This window comes from Diceros bicornis, chromosome 1 (genome assembly GCF_020826845.1).
Source record: "Diceros bicornis minor isolate mBicDic1 chromosome 1, mDicBic1.mat.cur, whole genome shotgun sequence".
NCBI lineage: Eukaryota > Metazoa > Chordata > Mammalia > Perissodactyla > Rhinocerotidae > Diceros > Diceros bicornis.
The window spans coordinates 9,743,105-9,763,491 of NC_080740.1; the positions used below are offsets into that span (position 1 = coordinate 9,743,105).

The 20,387-nt window shown below is 32.9% G+C and overlaps 1 protein-coding gene across 3 annotated transcripts in view; it reads right to left on the reverse strand.

Annotated features, from left to right (window-relative positions):
• SSBP2 (single stranded DNA binding protein 2) overlaps positions 1-20,387 on the reverse strand; it is a 297,333-nt gene that overhangs the window by 54,410 nt on the left and 222,536 nt on the right. For all 3 annotated transcript variants that reach the window (XM_058524470.1, XM_058524560.1, XM_058524385.1), the window contains 3 exons: positions 12,069-12,128; positions 1,416-1,482; positions 618-688 (listed from right to left, as the gene is read on the reverse strand). In XM_058524470.1, coding sequence (XP_058380453.1) covers positions 618-688; positions 1,416-1,482; positions 12,069-12,128 — 198 coding nt within the window. The remainder of the gene's footprint in view (positions 1-617; positions 689-1,415; positions 1,483-12,068; positions 12,129-20,387) is intronic.

A 20,387-nucleotide genomic window follows, 5' to 3' on the forward strand; every position in this document is an offset into this window, starting at 1 on the left:
GAGCTAGGATAGGTTTGACTTCAGTGTATACTTCTTGAAAATTTTGATAGAGAAGTAGGCTACCATATGATGTATACTGATCGTATTATGCTTGTTCAGTAAGACCCATTTTAATGTTTATTTCTAAGTGGTTCTCTATTGTTTCCACATTCTACAAAGAAATTTGGTTACATACAATACATTGTCAATGGCATTCTTTAAAAGAGTTATAGAAATATATTTTATGCTGCTTACTCTATTTCATATTTTTGATCAACTGTGTTTTATTTAACTTATTTAAATGGTTATCTTTTTATAATAATTACTATAAATTTTAAAATATTTCCTTAATATAACTAACAAAAGGGTAATTATCTTTTTATAATAATTACTATATTGTATTTTCATACAATGCATTTTCTCAAATGAACTAAAGGCATATGTGATAGCATCTGTTAAAATATGGTTTGTTGTTACATCAATTTGGACATGTCACAGATATTATGTCCTCAAGAGCCTAACAATCATGTTATATCAAACCTTTAATGCATATAATAAAAGCCAGCAAATAATATAGTTTGTTTATATAACATGAAGACAAAAAACTCAGCAACTAGCTTTCTGCACTGATTATTTACCTGTGGTCCTAAGGGCACCATTCCTCTTGGAGGAGTCATTCTCTGCATTGGTCCACCCATATTTGGATGTCCTGAAAAAAAATGTATGAATATATTAGCAATGTAATCAGCATGAGTGCTAAACCAGAGGCTAGTAGCCTCCTCTCTGCTTGGTGTTACAATATCTTATTTACTAAGGGACTGAGTTATTGACATCATCTCATCTTGGCTTTCATGGCCACTTTCTTACCATGACCTACCCACATTCTCCCTTAATGTCTTGAGATTGAAATTTTCTTCCTACCCTGCGTTGAATTACATATCTCACAACATTTACCTCTCTTTCCTGGGAACAGTGCAATAGAGCTGTATATATCTGTGGTACCTAAACATCTCCTTGGAAGGACCTGATTATTGGGTTTGTTAAACCAATTAAGTCATTTGTTGCTCAGCCTCCTCTTTCCTCCTACGCATATTTTGGGTGGACTAATCTATCTGAAAAAGGCAGAGGAAATCAGAAGTGATATAATCACTTTGATTCCCAGTTGTTAGAAGTTAAATAAAAAGTTTTAGAAGTTATTAGTTAAAACATGGATTTTTGGATATTTAATAATTCTGTTTCTTATGTTATCACTGCCCTCACTATATTATGCATAATTAAGAATTAGCTGAAAATATAAATCACTTGGCCATATTACCTGCAAAAATGCCACTGGTATAATTATAGAAGATTTATACAAACACAATTTTCCTTAAGAAATAAAGGATTTCTTTTGAGGTTCTGCAACATCAATTTCACTTTTACTTCAAAGTAGTCACCTTGTTGTCGAGTTGGGTCTATTCCACTGGGAAGTAAAGGCTGACTTCCTGGGACACCTCCAAGTGCCTAGCATATTTAGTAAAACAAAATAAAAAGCAATATTGTAAAATATTTACATAGTAAGTGCTTTAACAATTCTCTTTAAAAATTCCTAAAATTACAGAAAGCATTTCAGTATTTTACAAGATTTTTTATATTTCACATTCATTTATAAATTTTATAGGTCTTTATACCTAATGTAAATTCTTAGTTCTAAAAAGATTCTACTTTGCCTAATTTTGTGGCAAACTAAGTATTTTGGGGGAACAAAACTCTAGGCAAAAATTGTCCTGAGAAGTATAATGCCTTTCTCCAAAATTAATTTACTAAAGGTACTGAAATAACTAATTTTGCTTCTTAAATGTAAGCTCTCTATTTCTGCAGAATATTTTATTCATTTGGGATTACAATAGCAGCAGGACTAAAATGCCAAGGGCCCAATGAATATTTTTGTTGTAGTCACATTTTCCCTAAGAAACTATTTAGAAAAATAATACTCCAATTAAGTTCAAACTATTTGGCTGTATGGAAAAAGAGAACCAGAACTGAAAAAGATGGAGAGTAACAGGGTTCATTTTATGCAGGGTGCAATACTGGATACATACTGAGTTACAAGTTTCTAGTAGTTGTCAGAGCAGCACTGAGAGCTATAAGTGATCTGAACCTGTGATCCTGTGAACCTGTGATCCATATGATTATGTATACATATAATCCTGACAATTGGTGAGAATGTCTATAAAGTTGGACTAATTTAACTTAAACCAGGATAAATCTTATCTCATTAGTTAAAAATTTCCAATATTTCAGAAGAAATTTAATATTAAAGAATTTATATATCCAGATCAGAACTGTTTCCTTACTTTTTAGCACTTGGGATGCCGGAGAGAGCTGCCATTTCTCAAGCCATTTTTGTAATTCTTTGATTTTTTTTTTTGCTTACAAATACACTCAATATATATTTGCTGAGTTCCTACTCTACGATGTTTCCTGCTTACCTTTCCAGTCTAATTTCTTGCCATTGCCACACTGACATTCTAACTTCCAGCCATGCTGAACTTCTTGCAGCTTTTTTTTCAATTCATACATTCAGTGAATAATATCTAAATGCCAATCATTAAAAACAAAACAAAATAAAAACTGAAAATAAACTGTCTCTCCTCTCAAGAAGCGCACAGATCCGTAAGTGTCTACTGCTGACATATTTTAGATCTCAGTTAAGGGACCACTTCCTGACAAAATTCTTTCCTAAAACCCCAGTCTGGGATAAATTCTTCTTCTATTTGCTTTAAAATACGTATATATTTTTTTAAAATTTCAAACTTACAGAAAAATTGTGCAGACAGTACAAAGGATTCCCATATAGCCTGACACAGAGTGTCCAAGTATCAACATTCCGTCACATTTGCCCCACGACTCTTTCTCCCTCTCTTTAGACACACTTATTATCATAAGGCTTCTCCAGAACCCTTGAGAGCACGTTGCAGACATTATGCTCATCACCTCTAGGTCCTACAGAGTATAGCTTGCTAAACAAGGATATTCTCCTACATGACCACAATACAACTCTTCAAGTCAGGAAATCAATACTGAGACAACACTACCATCCAAGCCACAGACTGCGTTCAAATTTTGCCATTTGTCTCAACAATGTTTCTTTTTTCTTTCTGGGACTGGGATCTCATGGAACATATGTTGCATTTGTTGTCATGTCTCTTCATGCTCTTCTAAGCAGGACTAATTCTTTAGCCTTTCCCTATCATTTCTCCAACAGTTTTAAAGAGAACGGGCCTTAAATTCCACAGGACGATCATCTGATGCCTCTTCATGACCCAGACTCAGGTCATTATTTTCTTAGAAGGAATACCGCAGAAATTATGCTGTGTTCTTCTCAGTGTATCACATGAGAGGGCATATGATGTTGACTCAATCCACCACTGGTGATGTTAACCTTTACCATCTGACTGTATTGGTGTCTGCCAGGTTTCTACGCCATCAGATCATTATTTTTCCCCTTTGTAATTTATTACTTTTAGTATTAGAGCTATTCTGAGATTGTCAATATCCCATTCTTCATCAATCCTTTATCAACCCATCATCATTAGCATCCAATGACAACTCCTAGTACTATAATAGTTGCCAAATGGATATATTCCATTTCTATCATTCTTTCTATAGTTATTAGTTGGCATTCTACTATAAGGAGGAGCTTTCCCTTCTCATTTATTTATAAATTTTTAATTTAAATACAGGCTGATGGAGTCCTCTTTTATTCAAAGTGCTGTAATCTATTACTATCAACATTTATTTTAATATTAAAATTATCCAAGATTTGGCCAGTGGAAGGTTCTTCAAGCTGATTCTTACATCCTTTTGACATGTCCCCATCATATTATGAGCATTTCCTTACTGGCAAAAGGATGTTTCAGGTTCATCTCATACTTTTTCTGGCCTAGCTCTGGAATCGGTCCTTTCTCCAAAGGGCCTTGATTCCTCCTAGTGAAGGACAGTATTTAGTCATCAAGATCTGGGTTCTCAGAGTGTTCATTGTTAGTTGGGGGCATTACATTTGGGCCTTCTCAGTAGATGCTGAGCTTGAAAATCTATGTATGTGTATATGCACACACATATACATCTATAACTAATTCTATATCTATCTCTGTGTGCTTGTGTATGTGTATGGTACACATATACCATAAATTCACACTCTCTAGCACCAATTCAACACCCCCAATTCCAATCCAAAACCTTAGGATTATTATTTAGCCTTCTTCCTTTTTATGTTTGTATTTTCTCCAACAGTGAGAAGCCTGGCTTTCATCATCTTCAATATCTTTTACTTACTTGTTCTATCAATGTCTTTATTTGCTCAATATAACCAATCTCCCAACCACAACGGCCATTTCTTTTTTTCGCTACCTCTGTGTGGCTCCTTCCTGTCTCCCTGAAGGTCTCAGCATGCAGGGAAGGTAAGAGCTTCTTATGTGCTTTTATAGGATCATATACCTCACTTTCATAGAACTTAAATATGATCATGGCTTATTTTCTTCTTTGCATCTCCAATTGACTGTAAGCTCTGACCGAGTGTGGACCCTATCTGTACCTATTGGCTCAGAGCAATAAATATTTATTGAAGGAATAGGGTTTTGGTTGGACAATTTTAGGAATCATCAGTGACAAAGTCATAAGAATGGAATAGACTTCAAAGAGTGAGAAGAAAAAAGATCAAATATATAATTATTTAAAAATATCAAGAAGAGGTAGGAAAGGAAAGTGAAACTGAATAGGTATAAAATTAGGAAGGGAGATCAATATTTCAGAATGCACGAGGAGAGTTTCAAGAAGGAAGAAGTAGTCAACACCGCCAAAAGTTATCAAGAAGTGAGTTAGAAGGAGGACTGAAAAATAAATGACTTATCAACATTATCTTCACTTATGAGTTTGAAGTTCTTGCTTTTTTAAGTCTCCAAGTAATTAGAGTTTTATACTATGGACTTTGATTCTGAATTTCTAAGTCTCACTGGAGACATCATGTTTTATCACTGGAAACCATTTTCTTCAAAACTTTATTTTTTCTTGTTTATCTTAGAATAGCAGAACAATTGGCAGTCTTTCCCCGTTTCTATTGATCACTTAAAAATATGGCATGATCCTACAGAAATCTTATCAAGTTGTCTTGGTCAAATCCTACAGAAATCTTGGTAAAGTTGTCTTTCAAAATGAGTGTCTTTATCTAAATTGAACTCCTTAGTCATCAGTGTTTGTCTTTTAGAGTAAGTCAAATCTCTAACTTTTAAAACAGTTTTATGACTCCTGGGATGACCAGATGATGGTTTTGTGCATAAACAAGGGCATAATCACTGCATTCTTTAAACTTTTATTATCAGGGAAAATAAATTTATACATCTTGTGGTAGATACTATTTTTAGATTTTTTTTACATGTTAAATGTATTCCATTCAGACTTGTTTAACTAGTAGCAAATTTTGGCACACTTTCTTTGCTCTATAAAAGATCTTCATTCTGACAGAGAAAATAACACTAATGATGAGAGTGCTTAATAATAAAAAACATAAACATAATATCAAAAATAATATACACTTGTGAGTCAGTTCATTTGTGCCAGGAATTGTGCTAAGCTCTTTATATTTATTATTTCACTCAATGCTTACAACATTCTTATGAGGTTACTATTATTCACCCTTTTTGGTGATGAGAAACTGAGGTTTAATACATAAGTAATTTGTTAATTTGTCCATAGTTATACCATTGGTAAGTAGCTGAGCCAGGGCTTCAAATCAGATCAACATACTCTAAAAGTTCTAAAAGACACGCCTTGAATTCTAGGATTTAAAATAAATGAAATAATACAAAATTTTACTAAAACAAAAATAATTACATGGAGGAATTTCTTGCTTCATAAAAGAATTATTTGCTTTACAAAGGATTCATTATGATTGCAAAGGTAAGCCCCTCTAGGAACTTAAAGATTCTGATATTTATTTCCTTGAATACCATTATACAGCCTACTCATAGAGAGCAAATGCTCACCAGTGATGAAAAAAATAGTGAATTTACCACTGCTTTTATGATATAATTTGGATAACAATGTTAATCTACCAAAAATTTTAATGGGCCCCCTCAATTATATGAAATGAAGTAGAATCATATAATCAAGAAATTTTAGGACTAGAAGGGATTTTAGAAATACCTGAGTCTACTCTCATTTTACTGGTAAGAAAACCAAGGCCCAGAAAGGTAAGTGACTTGCTCCAAGTCATACACTGCTGGGCATCGCTGGCACTTGGACCTAAGACGCTTGACACCATTGAGATCCTTTCAACAACACCACTTTTTTTTTCCGCGTAAAAAGGCAATATCAATAGAAAAGATATTAAAATATAGAAATGTTACATTCAGTGTAGGAAGATATTTTTTTCCAAAGCACAGCTCACCCTTTAACATATATACCTACTTATTTTTCTTTTTTCTATATCTCAACCACTGTAACTGCACCGTCCAATACACATCCTTTGCCACGTGCAGCTATTTCAATTTAAATTAATTACAATTAGTAAAGTTAAAAATTCGGTTCCTCAGTCACTCCAGCCACATTTCAAGTGCTCAAAAGCACTCAAAGTACTAAAGCTACAGCCTATGACAGTGCAGATCTAGAACATTTGCATCATCCCAGACAGTTCTGTTGGGCAGCACTGCATTAGAATGCCAGATCCACAAAAGGAGAGATTTCCATTAGTGTGTTTACCAGTGTATCCCCACATCTAGAATGGTGCATGGCACACAGTAAACCTCAACAAATATTTGTTGAATGATTGAATATTTCTGAGAGAGATTTTGTATAGCCCTATGAAGTTTCCTATCAGATATATGGCAATGCATTTTTTGTATTGGCTATGTCCAAAAAGGGTATATCTGTGACAAAATGGCTATAAGATAATGAAATATGTTTTGGCAAAAGTAGTAAACACTGTACCAAAAAGCTCTATATAACTCTAACTTAAACTGACTAATATTGCACAGCATTCACTATGTAAACTTTTCTTGCTTTGGGAAGGAGAATAAATTTCTTTTTTGCCACACATATTGAATTTGTTAATTTCCTTTGTCCTACAATGATAGAAAATAATTGGAAAATACACATATCCCAGAATACACCATAATTCAAAGTCATAAGGAAATAATACGTTTTTCATTGTTTCATTGGATTTCAAATAATAATTAAAATACATTAATAATGTAATTATCACTAAGAAACAAAGAAATAAGGAGATTGCAACTGACAGAAAGGGATATTTTGAATTCGCAAAAAAAGCTACTTTATGCTTTCATCATTAACCACTAAGTTATATTAAACAGGTACAACATATTTAATTTTTAAAGTTAGAGATTTGCTATAGTGATCCTCCTTACAATTTCAGCTATAAGATTCCTGTTATTTACTCAGTGTAGAATAAATTTTTCTTTATGCAGCTGAAGTGTTTCTCTTATGGTTTCATATCGATATCACTAAATAAAAGTCAAATTCTATCTCAAAATTTCTGAAAAATTTTACCGAAGACAGAAAATTATTGGTAAAAGACATGCTAAATAGCATTTATCCTCAATAAGAAACATGCAAGGAAGAGTAAGAATGTAGTTTGTTTAAAATATAGGTACCTTGGTTATATGGGGATATAGTAAATCTATTTTCAAGATGTAAGTAAATGTCCCAACAACTTTTTTTGTGTGTGAGAAAGATTAGCCCTGAGCTAACATCGGTTGCCAATCCTCCTCTTTTTGCTGAGGAAGATTGGCCCTGGGCTAACATCCGTGCCCATCTTCCTCTGCTTTACATGGGATGCCGCCACAGCGTGGCTTGACAAGCAGTGCGTCTGTCTGTGCTTGGGACCAAACCTGCTAACCCCGGCCCCGAAGTGGAGAGCGTGAACTTAACTGCTATGCCACTGGGCTGGCCCCTCCCAACAACTTTTTTTCTGCTCAAATTCCTGCTGATTTTTTCCATATCTGAAAAGTGATGAAGAAAAGTCTTTTTAAGATTTTCCTATCCTTAGCATCCATTATTTTTTTTATCATGTAAGAAATATATATATTCAGTATTAATAAAGGATAATCTTAAATATTGACTAAACAGAAAAATAAAGATCTGTTCTTTTAGTTATCTATATATATAAAATTAACTAATACCTTTTTCTAATCACAAAGGAAATACCTGTTCAATGCAACTTTAATAATACATAAATAAAAAAAAGAAATCACTCATGATCCTACCACCCAAAAATAAAAGGTACAGTCCTTACAGTCTTTTTGACAAATGTGTGTGTATGTCTTGTGGGGTGGACTCTCTGAGTTTGTGACATACTTGAGTGATATAGCAAAGGTGATATACTACATATGCTTTGTGCCTTTTTATTTTTTTTTTGGTGAAGAAGATTGGCTCTGAGCTAACATCTTTGCCCATCTTCCTCCATTTGGTATGTGTGACGCCGCCACAGCATGGCTTGATGAGCAGTGTGTCAGTCCATGCCTGGGGTTTGAACCTGTGAACCTTGGGCCGCCAAAGTGGACTGTGTGAATTTAACTACTATGCCACCAGGCCGGCCCTGTGCATTATTTTTTATATTGGTAGCAGATCACAACCATTTTATATCATCAATAAATTTAATTCTATAACATGCCTTTTAATAGCTGCACACGATTTCACCATTTGGATATACCATAATTTATTTAACCGCTCATCTATTATTGGACAAATACCTTTGAGAATTTCAGTAGACTGGTCTGATATAGTGTATTTTTAGAATACCAATATTTGGTATTTTTAGAATATCAAATTCAGCTTAAATAGAAAATGGTCAACAGAATTAACTATGTGTTATTTCAATTCACATATCTGTTTAACAGAGCTTCAAGAATGGTGAGAAATAAATTCTCAAAATTCTGTAGGATCAATAAATCAATAGTTTATTCTTGGTGTCACTCGTTAACAGTCTCTCTATTTCTGGCTGCTTTGGCTTCCTCAGTGTAGTGTTGAATGAATATTGTGAATTTTTCTGATCAAACACTTTATCTCTGAGAAGGATGAAGATCTGTTCTATTCCAGGTTATCGCTGCTTCAACACCAACTACTGATTCTGACAAAACAATTTCAATGTAAAAATGCATAGTCAAATATATTTTTTGGATTTAATTTCTATGTTTCATATGTTCTCTCATGTATATTTATTCTTTACCATATTTCATATTTTTGTAATTTTACTTTCATCATTTTAGAGACTATTTACCCCTTCCTATATTTTTTTGGAATAGTGATATTATACTATATGCCAAATACCCAGTCCTACTTATAGAACAGTATAAGCCATTGTGGAGTTAGTCCAGAAACCATGAAAACCATCTCAGGAGAACTTAAATTAAATTAAAATCTACAGTCTAATCATTAGAATTTATAAATTTTGAAGGATCTGTTTATTAAAGGAGTGCCTTTTACATACTTAAAATGACTAATCAACACCATTGAAGAGGTTAATATTTCACTTTTTATGTTCTTAGATACAATCTATCAATAAAACAAAATTTCGTTAGTTTGTGATCATTTTAAATGAAGACTAAATCAAAAACTATTTAACATATTTGTCTTTTTATATACATCATTCCAATTAATCACCAAAAATAGTTTGCCAATTCTACTTTAATGACTACATAATGAAACAGAAGAACCATTTTGCTGCTTGTAAAGGTCATGCTCCTAAATAGGTTAAAGATTTAAACAATATGTTTTCACTATTAATACAATTAATTTGCTCAGAAAATTCGTTAAAAATAGTATAAATGTAAATTATTATAAATTTGAAAGATAGATGTTTGAATTAATGAAGTTTAACTAATATGTCTGTGTAGGGGAGGTGAGGGACAAAAAAGAGCCACTCAGAAGAGCACAATTAAAATATACTTAGGTAAAGTCTGTTTAAAATTCTTGATGAAAAAGAGCCTGTATCATAACTCTGTATTACCTTTAACTTTTTAATTGCCTCTTTTAAAATACCAAAAGCATTACATACTTGTTCTTTAAAAAAAATTTCAAACAACTTAGATTTACAATTCCACATTCCCACCACCAACCCACTCCTCTTCCTAAGTGTGTCTTTCATTTTATCAGTCTCTGTGGATACAGAACCTAGCATAGTATCTTATACATAGCAAATATTTCAACAATGTCAAATGAACGCAATTCCAATTCTATCAGATTTTCATCGATATGGAAAATACGGAGTCAAAAAAATTCTAAGTCAGTTGTACAAGAAATTTACATTTCCCTAATGCCGATTTTCAGGATCCTCTTAAATCTACGTAATATACAAAGCTATGGATGGGACGTCTGAAACACCATGAAGACTCCAATGAAAGACACAACTTTCTGTTCTTTAAAAAGAAATGTAAAAGACTCAGGCACCTATATAAGTACGTCTGACGGTCAATATATACAACAGGCTCACCCCCAGAGAAAACAAAATTCGTGTATGTTGGAACCCCTGACATCTGTGCTAGTCTCTTCCCTATTCCATGCCATGTTCCCTGGCCCTACGTACTGAATGCAGATTCAGTCTGAAGGAGAAAACTCCTTCAGCTGCTGATGTGAGGATGTCCAGCACTGTGACCATGAGATGACCCAGCGCTGCTGCCTGCTTAAAGTTCTCCCCTGGGGTGAATGTGGGGGCTGGCACTCCTTGCTGCACCCTAGAAGCAGACACCACCAGCAGACTGGGACACTTCCAGGACACAGCATAATTTCAGTAAGAGTTAGGAGAGGAGAAGCAGAACTCTGTTGCTATCAAATGTGTTAGTAAGCACAACTTCCTTGTTCCGTTTTTGGTCAGCAAGGAAGCGGAAATAGAGAATAAGAAGGAAAAAAGAGAATTTATTGTGATAACAGGGTTTACTTTAGATCCAGGAAAACACTGAGGTATATAAATAACAGATATAAGAAAGTAACAAAACAATTATCTTGACATAAATATCCATACAGCTGAGCATGTAATTTCTTCTTGTGCTCCACATGGATGTTATCTATATTATAAACTAAACTATAAACCCCCTGCAAGTAAAAAGTGTGCTTCATTCTCTGTAGCAAATAAACATTTATGATATTGACAAAAAACGATATGAAGACAAAGTTTATGAAATCTTAGAGCTCTTGTAGGTAAAAAAAAAGTTGGAAGGTCTATTGTTAAAAATTTATTAATTAATAAATCTAACCATTCTAGAAGCAGCTAATTATATGCTTGATATGCCATGATAATTTGTCAAAATTGATATGAATGTTACAGCCATGATATTAAAACTATATTACATAAAAATAAACCAAAGTATGTTCTGAGAAAATTTATTGCCATCCTTCAAATGAGAGTATAATTAGCATTTACCAAAATTATATGTATTTTAAAAATTAGGTTGAAAGTATATGGCAGACTCCAAGCGTTGGCAAACTTTCTTCTGTAAAGATCCAGATAGTAAATATTTAGGGTTGCAGGCCACATATGGTCTCCATCATGACCACTCAAATCTGCTATTGCAGTGTAAAAGAAGCCACAGACAATATATAAATGAGTCACTGTGGCTGTGGCCCAATAAAACTTTACTTACAAAAACAGTCAGCCACCCTATGGGCCACAGTTTGTCAACCTTTGAAGTACATTATACATTAGTAGAAGTAGCATTAAATGGGATAGATAAAGGATCATTTAATTTTTTTTTTTGTAGAAAAAAAGGAAGATCAGCCCTGAGCTAACATCCAATGCCAATCCTCCTCTTTTTGGCTGAGGAAGATTGGCCCTGGGCTAACATTTGTGCCCATCTTCCTCTACTTTATATGGGACACCGCCACAGCAGGGCTTGACAAGCGGTGCGTTGGTGCACGCCCAAGGTCCGAACCTGCAAACCCTGGGCCACCGAAGCGGAGCGCGCGCACTTAACCACTACTCCACCAGCCTTGGTCCCTAAATGTTGTTATAGGTGAGAAATATTTGTAACATTTTCAAGATCTTTATTGAGTCTTAAAAAAAAAAAAAAAAAGCAACTTAAGTAGTACATAAATCTTACCTGGTTAGGTATCCTCAATGGGGGCCTTGGACCTCCAGGGTACCGAGGTGACATAAAAGGCTATTGAAGTAAAACAAAGAAATAAATAAAAAAGCAGCACAATGTAAAATACAGATATGAAAGTAAACTGCTTCAAAAAATTTTAGAATTTTACAAAATACAAATCAATTTACTTTCCTATGTGGCTGCTTTCAGTAGAAATAAATGGTTTTAAGAAAGATTACCATCCTATTTTTTATTTTGTAGAATATCTGGAAAATTTCCCACAGAAAATGTAAAAACATCACAGATGACTAAAATAACTATAGCAAAACTTTTTTAAAATGTGAATTATTATTAAGATAATGATATTTAATGAGCAAAATATAAGATTAAGAAATTTAGGGAATTAAATCTCAGTAAAGACTTCAGGAAGAGGCTTACTGGCTACATCATTGTACAAACTGGGTTCTGAGTATATAAGTATACACTTTTGCCTGAATTATCCAGTTTGGTTATCAATTTCCTTTAATAATTTTAAATTTGCCAAATTTCTTCACCTTTTCTTTCGTAGCTCTGTTTAAAATGGTAAAGAAATTTCTTTTCTAAGGGTCATTTGTAGTTAAAAAAGCTTTGGCTTTTTCATCAAGGGTTTGTTATAATTCAAAATTGATTATAGATTTTATAGTTGAAATTTCTTTGCATATTTTGAGCCTAGCAGATTCTGAGGTGTGAACTTTCCACAAAAGATAAAAAGGGTCTTATATTAAAACCCCAAGTCAATTTATCTTGTTAGATGAATCAGAAGCTGCTAAGATATGTTGACTCTGTCCAAAAACTATCTGAAAAATACCCTAAAAGTATTTTAGTGGTTGTCCAATATTGAGTGGGAGGGGAAAAGTTTTGATCACTCATATTTGCACACCAAATTTTTCTAAGTTTATTTCTAAAATTTTTCAAAATTCCATTTTTATGTTTTTCTAGAAATAGAAATAATATAATTTTATTTAATTACATCACAATACACAATTTACTTGGATATTAAGATTATGCTACATGTAATATAAGCAAATTATCAACTCTAAATGGTTGAATAGTATGAAGAATGTTAAGAATGAATTAATACAAATTAAGAATCAATTTAACCAAGGCTTGAGAAAGCCAAATCTATAGTACTTTACATAATTAATTTCCACATTTATAACGTATTTTCTACAAACATTGTTAGAAATTAGGCCTGCAGTTCATAGCTACACATATTTTCCAGGGCTATTTAAAAAGCAGCATCTGAAAGGTAAAATCCTAACAAGTTTATGTTATACAGGCTTTTTCTATAATATCCTTTGGAGGGTTTGACAGACCAACAACAGGAACTTCAGAATTAAGCAAATAGTTTGGCTTTTTGCTCACTGTGTTCTTCTGTGTTAATGTACTCCCAGGTGTTCATTTTAAATGGACAGAAACAGTGGATTGTTCAGGTAATATTACCATGTCCAGCTGATAAAGCTTAAGCAGATTTTCCAATTTTAACATTTAAAAAATGTTTGGTTTTCACATATTTGATCAAAGTTGTCTTTTATCATCTGAAACTCTATCCTAAATTGGATTAATTAGCTAATATACTGCAAATAGAAGTTTATCCCAATATTCACACTCCCTCTTCTATTTTCCTAATCACCTAATTTCATTTATGAAACTGTTTTTAAATTCTGGACTTATTTAAAAAAATTAATAATTAAATGTTGTATCATTGGTTTTGGAATGGTTGCCTTTCTTTTACCAAGTGATATTATATGACAAATTCACTAATCCAAAGCATAATATCAATTTAGTTTTTGAAACATGGAGAAATAAAAATCGGTTACTAATAATTCTTGTCTTTAATAAATTCACTTTGAAATGAATAGAAGGTAGAAATTATGTTAAAAATATTACTAAAAACTAAATGCTGAGATAAATATTGAGATGTGTCTTATTTGCAATAGAGCATTTGAGAATTGCATGTTCCTCTGAATGTAAAATGATGTTATAGTGTTAATTTAATGTACTATTTGACAGGAGAAATTTTTTCTCAAATCGATGGCATTGTGAATAAATGTATTTTAGTGAGATTGTCTGTTGTACTCTCCTATCTGACTCTGAAGCCCCATGGAGCAACCGCTGAGAAGGAAAAGCAGTACATGTGTAGCTGGGGACCTGCAAGTCCCTATGGAATAAGATTGGGAGAGAGACAGATTCTCTCTTTAGTTACTTCCTTTTGTATGCCCTCCTCCAAAAGGTTCAAATTTAGGTTCTTTTGGCAAAAAAAACAAAATTGAAAATCACTTATATATTCCAATTTATAACTATACAATTAAAGCAAAAAATGACAAAAATCTAGTTAATTTAGATAAAAATCTACTATTTTTACCTAAAACACAATATACATATAAAATATAAAGATTGCTATGGTTAAAGCTTTTTTTTTTTTTTTGGGTGAGCAAGATTGGCCCTGAGCTAACAACTGTTGCCAATCTTCTTCTTTTTGCTTGAGGATTGTCCCTGAGCTAACATCTGTGCCAGTCTTCCTCTACTTTGTACGTGGGACGCCGTCACTGCATGGCTTGATGAGCAGTGTGTAGGTCTGTGCCCAGGATCTGAACCTGTGAACCCCGGGTAGCCGAAGTGAAGCACATGAACTTAACCACTATGCCACAAGGTCGGCCCCTAAAGCATTTTTAACATCATAGTAGTGTTGTATAACATAAGCTCTTAATATTTAGATTGATCTTCATCTTAAGTTTTCTAGTTAACCACCTAGGTCCTCAACTGCCTACTTCATCAGCTTGTGTAGTCAAAGCAACAACCCAAGAGTTTGCATACTAGCAACTGAGACTAGTCTGTACTAATATTTGTACTTCACTATTCAGAAGTCAATTTGCTTTCAAATATAATTCAAGATACTAAAATTTAAATTCTTTTATGGTAAAATACTAATCTGAGAGATTACTACTGGTAGTACAAATTGTATCTATTGATAGACACGTCAGTGCTCTGTGCATTAACAGCCTGAGAAGAACAGCTTCTTCAAAAGAGTCCTTGGCTATGAAAGTGTGCTTACTCTTTACATTTGGGGTAAAAATTTTTAAAATAGTTTGAGCATTAAAATAGTTGCCTGAAGGTGTCATGACGGTGAATCAATATTTTAACTAGAAAAAGGCTTGCCCTTGAAAAAGTCATTTATAATTGTGGAAAAAACATTTGACTGGAAGTCAAGAGCTTGGATTCTAGTGTTTGCACTACCACTATTTAGCAGAGGGCCCTGAGCTAATAATCTTTCAGGGCTTTAGTTTTCTCAGCCTTAAAACGAGGAAGTAGGACTAGACAATTTCTCAAGTCCTTTAGGAAAAAAACAGTTAAATCTCATGATTCTGTGTTAATTATTCCCAGCATTACCCTTTGGTATAAAGATTAGTATACTGTAGACAGCTATAAATATTTGAAGTGTGTGGGGGTGGGGACACAGGCATATGCTCCTGAGGCACAAACCATCCTTATCAAGGAACTGGAGACACTTATTCCCATGCCTTCCAGAGAAAAAGGAAAACCTAGTTAAAGAAAAAAATACTTCAACAAACAATGATGCTTTTGGTTCAGATCAAAGGTCAACAGGGAGAATTAAAAAGCTGCACTTATCGATTAAAAAGTATGTTAGAGATCTGTTCATTCAATAAATGTTCATTAAACACTGACAAAGGCACTGTTCCAGGGGGTTGGACATATCAGTGAACAAAGTGGATAAAGATCGCTGCCCTCTGCTTAGGACTTTCAAGGTCCACCGTCTTATAACTAATAGGAGAAACAATTTTCTGGAAAAATTGTTTTCTGTATCAGCCCACTAATCTGGAACAAATAGAATGTTCTCTTCACCAAATGGCAAGTATCAATGAAAACTCAAAGAAAATATTTCAATCTGGTGCCTTCCCTTAGAAGTCATATTATACCATCCTTACTTGACAGAACACGTGGTGCTATGGATGACTGAAAATCAAGGCTACGCTTTTAAGAAAGTATTCCAAATTAGGCAAAACTCACGAGTAAGGTTCTTTACAATATAAGATAAATTGAATAGCACAGTTAGTGATCTGATGTATGGAAATTACATTTATAGGCATAAATTCTCGTGTCTGCATGTTTCAGTTATCAGCCCAAAACGAATGGGATAACCCAAAGTGGAGGGAATAAAAATATATACAAAGCCAGAAAATCAATAAATATTTGGTGACTAAATAAAAGAAAAGAAAAAACTATTAGAAATACAAACTGTCTAGCTCATTTCCTCCAAGTAGTCTTTTAGAGACAAGATCACACCACTTAGAATCATAATTTATTTCAGAATGAATATCATTCAATTTTAAAGGATTATTATTTTCCATTATATCAAGAATTATTCATGGAATTTTAAACTTCTGCTTCCTAAAAAGTAAGTTTTCCTTTATTCTTTGCCCCTTTTGCTAGTGGAAAGTAGTGGTCTCCCTCTTCCTATTTGATTTGTCATAAGCCCTGAGTGTTTTATCTCAATTTCCTAAGAATCAGCAGGAAGCAGCTCTTTCTCTTTCTTCACACTAGTTGAAGGTAGATTGTTCAGTCCAGTTCTTTCCTTCTCTGAAGGTCCCAGACGATCCCCACCCCCAGTGGAATTATTTTTTAAATAATTTACCAGTACTGAAATTATGGGTGATAAGAACCATTTTAAGCCCTAAATTATATATATATATAATACATACATTATATATATAATAATATATAATACATATATATAATAATATATAATACATACATATATAATAATATATAATATAATGTGGCATCTTAAATGCCACATTACAAATGTTAATTTTGTTAATATTTTATAACATTTTTAATAGTTTCTAAAAAACATAAATATTATTTATTAGCTCCAGAATATTCTTTATTTCTTGAGATTACTCTTGTACTCTTCTTTCTTTGCCAAGCAAATTTTTATTAATTGTCCAAGGGCCAGTTTAAATGTCATCTCCCTTTAAAGAAGCTCTATAGGTTCCTTTCCCTCTACTTCCTGAGCACTTTGTTCCAACCACTATCATAGAGGAGTTAGCACACTGCAGTATAATGTATGCCTTGATATGACGGAAACCCCCTTCAGAGGAAAGAACACAAAACCGTAGCAGAGCAAGTAACTACCTTAATGTCAAGGTATTAATCCATAAAATAAAACTAGTATTTCTTAGAATCCTTAAAATTAATGTAGCAATGTATAAATCATCTTATATCTTATTTTAAATATTTCAACATGGCTTTAGAAACTCCTTAAATTTTAGTCTTTAAGAACAAACTGATAATAAAGAAAATTTAAAATCATTAAAAATAAGTTTCTTTAAAATGCCAATCATTTAAGTATTTTCTATATACTATATTTATTTTATGAGCATAATTGAGAACAAATCAATGATGAAGAGAAGAACAACACTAACTTCTCCAGAGTGGACAAATGTAAAATGTAGGACAGTTTACACTTCTGAAAATTTAGAAGTCTGAAGTATGTTCTAAAATACGCACTTATTCAGGATTTATGTAATTTAAGGTAATTTTGAACTTTTTTGAGGACAAAATTATTGATGTGAAATTTGCTTCTAACTGAAAAAATATCTTTTTAAATGACTGAAATACACAATTACCAAGTTTAAGAAAATACGAACTTACAAAACAATTTAGCAAGTGAACACTCACTTAAAAAGTAACTTAGTTCACAAAATTATTCTCTTAAGTTTTCAAAGTTCTGTATTATACAATTATAATAAAATCTGATTTCCAGAATTTTATTTAAATATGCCTTTTTGACACATTTTAGAGCAGAAAATTTTACTTTCTAGAGTTTACTAGGTCAACCTCCTTATTTTATGTAAAAGAAAAAGCAAAGACCAAATTTCTTAACTGCCATTTTAGTTTTCTTACTGCTACAACATCCTGCTACAGTAATACCTTTATAGAATAAAGGCAGGTACACATACTTCATTCCTACGACCAACTGACCCTAAATAAATTGCCTGACTTGGCACTTCCTCCCAGGCCCCCCAGCAACTGTGCAACCATTCACTTAATGTAGAATTCTTTACCCTTGCTACCACTCAACCATGAAAAGCTGAAAAGGCAGTGGTATTTCAGGTAAGCAAGTTAATTTCCATATAAAGCACTAATTAGCATGTGTTCTTGATTCACTGGACTAAAAGAAATGCAACAACTGAAATAAAATAAATTCAATAGCTCTATCTCTTTTTTCTCGAACATTTTTGGTAGAGTTTTGATAATGTATACTGTCTTTAGACCATTTATTTGTGTTTTTAAGTCAAATGCCACAAAAGAGTAGAAGATGGGTGGGGAATGGTGGTAAATGAATGTGGTATTATTAGAAGGTATTATGATTATAATTATTAGAAGAGTATCATCATTATAATCAAACTTTTCATTATAATGTGATAACTTATAATGAAGTTCATGAGGAAGGGAAGGAAGCAGCACATTCGGAGAGACAACGTACAGAGGAGCGTTCAATAGACCTTTGTTTGGTTCTGTAGCTGGTCATTGTCTGAGTGGATGAACAACATTGATGGAAGACTCTAAAAACTAGCAAATGATATAATAAAGGTTGATTCTCTTGTATAAAACCTCACCTGACCAATTTATGTGTCCTGTTAAAAATAGGTAGAATCTATTAAAATTGTAAAGAGTAGGCCACAGTATTGGCATAACATATCTGGTTGTCTAGTGAGAAAATGCTTATATATTATGTATAGCAGGAAAATTCTGCTTGCTTAAATAGGATAAATTATATCTTCCAGAGGACCTAATAAAAGTAGGTAAAGAACAAGGTGTTGGAGACCCTGAGAAGATACCCCACGATGAGTTATAATTACAATATCCGTATCAACAACATACAAGAGCACTTATAATTTAGATGACTAATAAGGCCTTTTATTTTCTCCTACTGCTGTCAGTTTTCTCTTACTATTTCTGGGGTGTCAGGATTGAAAATAATGATTCTCAGGCAGTTTTACAGAGTAGCAGTATTTAGTAACCACCCTTTGGTATAAAAGGATGTCAGGCTAACTTATGTATGATTAAGCAAAAAAAGTGTGATTGACGTATTGATCTATGTCTGAAGCATAGACCTGCCACGAGAATGGCTAACAATTCCACACAGCAGCTCGTCTCTCAGTTGTTGGTCTCATACAGTGCTGTGTTTATGCATGGGACTCCAGTCTTCTTAGACTGAAATATATTCGAAAAACTATAATCCTCACATCTCAGAAACAACATTTTAGCTTACATATTTTCTTTCCATTAAGAAAAGGCTCAGCATTTGAGTAAGAACATCTGCTTTCTTAATGTCATATTGTCTTTAGCATATAACCATCTTTAGTCTAAAAATATGTAAGAAAATGGTTACTTGGTAAAAAGTAATTTGCTTCCATAACATTCAGGCAAAAACACAAGGTACAAATTGATATACAGCCTGGAGAAATATGGGTTATCTTCAGTAATTATATTAATTACATAAAGAGCAAATATCTACCTTATTTGGTCCTGCACAGACGTGGCTTTAGACAGATTTAATCTTTCTTCTGATATTTTTGCTGTACTGTTTTAAGCAGACAGGGAATAAGACAGTTCTAGACATAAAAATTATTCTAGAATCTTTCAAGGGGAAATATTTGGGGGAAATACTTCTCCCAAATATAATTTTAGAAAATGATAAATATGGCAGGTTATATTTCTTTATTTATAGTCCTGGAAAGGTAATAAAAATATGTTCACTATAAGATTTAATCAAAAGCATAAACATTCTTTTAAAAACTAAATATTACTTTTTACTTATTTTGTGTCCATTTTTCTAGTTAACTCAATTCTCTTTACTGTACATGCTTTTCTTACATAGACTTCTATTCTCTATTTTGCTATTCTCTATTTCATTTAGAAGTAAATCTCTCTTTTTTCTTAATTGTGTTAACTTTCTTGAAGTCACGTGTTATCAATAATAATATTGAGAATATTATTTTGAAAAATTATTAGTGTTGTGACCTCTGCATTTCATTTCAGCCATCTTTAATATAGTAAGAATGTTCACATATTTTCATTTTTCTAATTCCATGAGATGCTTCATGAGTTTTCTGTAGAAAAGTAATGAAAACATAAATTATACATCAAATGAATTTTGTCAAAGTTACTTTACAATTCATATATCTTAATTTGTTTAGTTTCTTTTCTGTTTTTCACGAAAATCTCCATCAGACATTACTGACACCCTAGTGGATAAGACATTCT